Source organism: Egretta garzetta, unplaced genomic scaffold (assembly GCF_000687185.1).
Source record: "Egretta garzetta isolate BGI_Z169 unplaced genomic scaffold, ASM68718v1 scaffold230, whole genome shotgun sequence".
Classification (NCBI taxonomy): domain Eukaryota; kingdom Metazoa; phylum Chordata; class Aves; order Pelecaniformes; family Ardeidae; genus Egretta; species Egretta garzetta.
This window is the reverse complement of record NW_009258281.1, coordinates 53,115-59,381: the sequence shown is the minus strand read 5'-3', so window position 1 is coordinate 59,381 and position 6,267 is coordinate 53,115. Positions and strand designations below refer to the sequence as shown.

Genomic DNA, 6,267 nt, shown 5'->3' with positions numbered 1-6,267 from the left:
CCCGGCCTCCACAAAGGGCCGAGCCGAGCGGAGTCGGGCCGGGCGGGGTGGGCGCTGCGAGCGGTGGGCAGCGAGGGGAGCCCGGCGGGGGTGAGAGACCCGTCCCCGCAAGGAGAGCAGGCTGGAAGGCTGTCGTGCCATTTTGTGGAACATTTGGCTTAACAAAATGGCTTTTTGAGGGAGAGTCAAACTTTTCTTTTTCCTCTGAGCAGCGCTGCCTGTAAGCTGATACTGCTCCATTGGGGATAATGTTCTGCACAGGGGAGAAGGTGGGGTGTAACATACGTGTACAGGTTGGAAATAGGAAACCCCAAGTGATGTTTTATCTACTGCTGGTGACTCAAGGTTAAAAGCTTTCACACCTCACTTGGAAAAAATGGTGCGGTTACATTCCATTCAAAATAAATTTAATAGCCTCTTTCTCTGATTTTATTTCTTGCTGTCTAAAATAAATTCTGAGAACAAAAGAAAAGTGAGGAAATAAATGCTAGGCTTTGAACCCCTTTTAAGCATATGGGATCTTCAGCATGATGATCTAATGTAACCCTGCTGTATACAAATTTTGTCATCCTCTTTCCCCTGTCTTCTTCCCATAGACATCTCTGCTACTTTGGGGGGCGTCTCTTTTCCCTAGTTTGAAGGAATACTGCCAAGCAGAGAGCACGGACTGTAATTGTGGCTCTCAAGCAGGAAGCTGCTCATGAGCAAAGCACAGTGTGCCCCTTTCTGGTACAGTTCAGATCGTACAGTTAGGTCATGCTGCTAACCATTTTTGTGCCTCTCATGCATACTCTGTCTTGGCAAAGGGATTATTAATCTACAAGTCTGCTGTGATTCCTGATCTATTAAAATGACTCTTCAGACAAACATGAGTGTGAAGTAGTCTACAGTGTTTCCCAACACCTTAAGCTGAACATCCTCAGGTCTCCATGAGAGTTCTTCAGCAAGTTGAGCACCAAGCTGTAGTTCCACTTAACTTATCTTTACTGAAATGCAAGCAGTAATACCTACTCGGGATGAAGACTCTTTCTGTAGGCAGTGTACAGATCCAGCACATGCTTTGTTCCAGGAAAGCACACAGTTGTGATGTCAGGTTACCTGTTTTCAAAGAAATTTCTATTCCTCTTTATGAGGAATGCCCAGATACATTAACACAAGCTTCCCTGCTGAAAACTTACTGGAAATTGAAACCTGACCTGGCAATTGAGGTGAGCTGTGGTGAGCTAATTCCCATCTTTCCTAATTTTTATTTTTAGGTCTACTGCACTGTATTTTTTTTAAGTTACTGGACACACATTATCCCTCAAAATAATCACAGAACTAAGGTGGCCCAATCAAGGGAGAGTATTAGCTTGCAAAGCAGGACACATCATCATAAACTAGCAAATACCCAGTTTCTTAAAATGAGAACCTGCTTTAAGAAGCTGTTCCTGCTTTTTTCAGACCTAAGGTATGAAGTGTCATCCTCAAATTCCAGCTTACAGCATATCTGGAATTCTCTGATAAAAGCAAGGTGAAAAGCACAATGTCAGAAAATGGTGCTGTGTGACTGTTTATAACTGGGATGTACTTTACCTAGCCTGCTCCAAAGGAAGCATTACTGAGTGGAAATCAGTGGAAATGAAGAGTTTTCCTTCTAGCAAACACATATGTGCAATGAAGAGGCAATTTTACATCATTTTTCTGGTTATTGTGTATAGGTCTTGGTCAAATTTTCAATTTCTTTTGCACAGTATGCAGTGTAGCACTGCTTCTGCACAGTGCTTGCTTCTGCATACCCTTCCAGTGAGCAACAGGTCCTGTTGCTGTTACGAGCTGCTAATTAACCTCAATTGACATGGAAAAGGAAAGGGTAATGAAGAGTACAGGAGGATTATGACAAATAAAAATTGCTAGGGGAAACCTGCTTAAAATGTAAGAGCTAAATACAGGTATTCCATAAGGAACAGGCTATGGTGGAATAAGCAGACATGAGGAAGCAACCACCAGTCCTCACTGTGGAGCCAGAGCCCGTGGGTGCTAGATGCTGTGCAAACATAGCTGAAGAGTACTCCAGGGAATTTATAATCTCATTAGGTCTAGGTACATAGTACCTACCAGTTCTCTGCAGGCATTAGAGGAGGAAAATCCCTGCTCCCAGAAATAAGACTTTTTAGATGCATTTCTGGAGCACAAGTCTGATGAGGAGTGGCTGAGGGAACTGGGGAAGTGGAGAAGAGGAGGCTGAGGGGAGACCTTATTGCCCTCTACAACTACCTGAAAGGAGGCTGTAGTGAGGTGGGGGTCAGCCTCTTCTCCCTGGTAACGGACGATAGGATGAGGGGAAATGGCCTGAAGTTGCGCCAGGGCAGGTTTAGGTTGGACATTAGGAAAAATTTCTTCACAGAAAGGGTTGTCAGGCACTGGAACGGGCTGCCCAGGGAAGTGGTTGAGTCCCCATCCCTGGAGGTATTTAAAAGATAGGTAGATGAGGTGCTTAGGGACATGGTTTAGTGGTGGGATGGCAGGGTTAGGTTAACAGTTGGACTTGATGATCTTAAAGGTCTTTACCAAACAAAATGATTCTATGATTTCCAGGATGCTGCTTTTAGTGACCCCCATTTCCAGCATGCTGCTTTTAGCAACTATTTTAAAATGGAATTTAAAAGGTTCATATATTGGATGTACTCCTCATGTAGGCTAAATGATCGACATTGACCTCATTTATGTCTACTATAAGTGCAGGTCATGTAATTTTGCATAGCACTTAAGTCTTCAAGAACAGTATAAGTATTTACACAAAACTGAAAATGGAATTCAATCTGAAAATTGAATTAGAAATACAGTGTTAGCAAGTGTGTGACTGTGTCTAATGCTTTCCACAGCATTAGTTACACAAATACAGGGACAAATGTAAAATTCTTGTTTAAGAAAACATTACTGGAAGCACACAAAACAAAACAATAATTTTCAGCAATGCTGAAATTAATTTCTTGCATAGCCATCATTTATTAGCAGCCAGAAATGATCTTATGAGTTGTATTTCAACACAATTTGGAACAGCCTGGTTTCACTTCTAAAGGAATCTGACAGTAATTATGACACAAACACGTAGTAATTATTATATTGCATGCTGTTAAGACTTTCTGAGATATCTCTTACTGATTTCAGGAAATGGATCTAACTCCTTTTGTCTGTCCTGCTGTCAATTCGTCCCTTGAGCTAACAGGAAATGAAAGGAAGATTCACCTGAAGGCTCTCTTAGGATGAGGTCAGTTTGAATTTATAACCATTCTTCCATGGGTTTTGCATCCGAATAAGGATTAAGAATGTCCTAAACCTCTGCTTTAGCCATGGGTATTCTGATTCATGTTCTTGGTCTTTTCAAAATTTTTTTCTGCTGAAATGTTAATGTTTCAACTCTTGGTTAGAAAAGGCACATGTCCTTATAAGGTTCTCCTGACTTCTGTGGCTCCATTGTATTGCTCTGCAGATAAACCTCTCCACTGAGTCGACTTGATTTCCCTTACTGCACACACTCCTGGGTGCTACACATATGACTGGGAGCACAGTCTGTCCCTGTAACCATTCTCCTGCAAATTCCAATAGCAAAGAGGGAAGATGAATCAGTACAGAAAGGACCAAGCCAGGCCACTTGTTATTGTTTTAGCAACCTTAGAAGAAAAGGCCACACGGGCTTAATCATCTCCTTCTAAAATTATCACTCATAGGAACAAGAACCATAAAGACAAGAGGTCAGGATTCCTCTTTTTGACATAGGGAGACCATTAAATGCTTCCTGCAGTTCCCAAATATTTTGCAAGAACTCCTGTTGCGAGCTGAAAATTTCTGAATCATCACAATTTCAAGTCTGTGGTTTTTGTGAGGTCACAGCAAAATTCATTTCAAGGCTGCTGAAGCTCTACTGCACAGTGCTTCATTCACTCATAAGTGTCTCATCCAGGAATCTGGAACATCGCTCTTTAAATGAAATTCATTCCTTCTGCCGGTTAACTGCAACTTCAGCGGTACGTAACTTTATGCCGGCTCTCAGTGTAGGAATGAATTTCATGGTGTATAAATGGTCCCTAACAGGGCATTAATTAGATTTTTGGCACTCTCAATGGAAATTCCCTTCTATTCTCCCTCCTCCCCAGTCTTTCCTAACTAAATGTTCAGCGTCATCAATGCAGAAAAATGCATTACCTTTTTCTAGCTGTCCATGGATTATGTTATTTAGTTTGGTCTACCTGAACTGTTGTAATTTGCCAGTCATGAGAAGTTCATAGCCACGGTTCTTGTTTTGTGCTTGGGTCTGCAGTACTGCCAACCCCAGACATTTAACACTTGTGAGTCACACCCTGCAAAATCAGGGAAACAGCTTTGGAGGGCAGGGGGGAAGAGATTTTCATTCTTTTCCAGGTAGAGGGGTTCTTTTGGGGGTTTCAGTTTGTTTGTTTGTTTGCTTGTTTTTCTGATTCTTTAAGGACATATTTACATCACATACAAAGTGATTTAACAATGGAAACTGAGATTCTGACATGTTTCCTGGTGCCAGACCTTCAAGAAAAATGAGAACTCTCATGAGACCCATGACAATGTGAATTGGCAGGCAAGTATCACGTGACAGGAGAAGCTCTCGTTCACAGGAGAAGCTTTTGGAAGGCCAATAACTGCTTGAAAGAACATGTTCTTCATCACATTTGGAGATGTTTGGCAGAGATTTTCACAGATGCCTGAATCCTGTCCATGTTTCCTGAATCCTTTGGAAATCCGAGTCTGACACCTTGCCGGGGATGTTCTGCAGCACTTCTGGGAACTTGTCAGGGCAGCTCTGGAAACCTGAATTGGCATTTTGGGTTGTGTCATAAGCACCATTGAATGGGGCTGTAGGACCTGGCTTGGGACACCAAGCATGGTGTTGCCAGCTCTTGAAAGAGATGTTATTTTAGGCAGAGTTGGAACTATTTTGTCTTAATGAAGGGTGTTCCATCTCCCCAGTTGATGTCTGCCCTTCTCAAAGGAAATCCCCCTCTAACTGGCTGCTTGCGCCGCTTACTTTCCTCCTTTCAAAGGTTAAGCAGCCCCCAAGGACCACTGCAAGGGAGTGGGTGAGCCATTTCCTCCTTCAGCTCACAGCCCAGTACTCCTTGCATGGAAGAAAATGGAATCCTGCAACTTCTCACCAAAGCAAAGATGCGAGAGCTCCACAAAGCCCCTAAGCGGGGCTACCACGACAAAATGCACTAGAGAGGATTGCCACGAGGAGCCTGGGCAGCACGAGGGTTTGCGTTGCTGAGCACAGGGGTGACATCACCCATCAGGAGCCAGAACCCCCCTCCACAATTAACAGGGGAGAATTAGCAATGCCTGCAACCATGTGCAAACCTGTACACATTAAGCATGGGCAAAGGAAGAAAAAAAGTTATGACAGCTGGAAAAGCGCTGTTTCTTTATGACTGTTATTTTCTTTATAATTTTTGTGTTTTGGCCAAAATCCCACCCAGTGATGGTGATGGGGGAAGGCTCCTAATTCTAGTGACTGTTTTTATTTAGTCATTAGAGGTTTCTAACAATAATTTGACTTTTGAATAGAGGTTTTTTTCTTTTAATGGAAGGACAACAGTTAGTTATGTCCATGTTGTTAGCATAACTTGCGTGTCCCTCAAAGCCCAGAAACAGAATTGAAACCCTCCCTTTTTCCACAGCAGTCTTGAAAGTATTAAAGCAAGTTAAATAATGGTGATATCACCACCAGCAGCATGAGGTGAACTTGGCCACAAACCCTGGTGTTTGAGTGCAATTGCTTTTATTCTTTCCCAGTGAATATGGCAAATCACACCGAGTCTTGTTTGGTTTTAGGCAGGCCTGGTCAAAATCCAGAAATAAATGCTAGTGCTGGGTTGAGCTTGGCTTGCTGTGAGGAAGTTGAATACACTGAGCAAGCAAACAGCTATTTATTATGATGATTATGGGGGAGTGCGTAACGGGTTGAAATTGAGAGTCACAAAGGGCTGAACGGAGCCAGGAGCATGCAGAAGGAAAATATTTTGGCTCCAAGCTGCAGTTTGTCCCCTGTTTCCTTCTTACCCCTTCCACCCAGCCTTACATGGAGCCAAGGAGTGTGGATAGCTCTTTGCTGCCAATTTTGAAGGGTTTGGTTTTGTTTTTTTTTTTCCCTTCCCTTCTCTTACTGTTGGTAACCTGATTTTTGGCTGCACTCTGAGAGATGAGAGAAGCTCTCACTTTCACTTGTTTTTCAGCGCTGCCCAGAAGTTCTTGTTGGCC

General features: G+C 43.0%; 1 protein-coding gene across 1 annotated transcript in view; it reads right to left on the bottom strand.

Moving 5' to 3' along the window:
- The window catches only part of FN1 (fibronectin 1), a 57,134-nt gene extending 56,894 nt beyond the window's left edge, over positions 1 to 240 (bottom strand). The window contains exon 1 of the mRNA XM_035891950.1: positions 192 to 240. Within this exon, the coding sequence (XP_035747843.1) occupies positions 192 to 240 (49 nt within the window). The remainder of the gene's footprint in view (positions 1 to 191) is intronic.
- Positions 241 to 6,267: the final 6,027 nt, after the last annotated feature.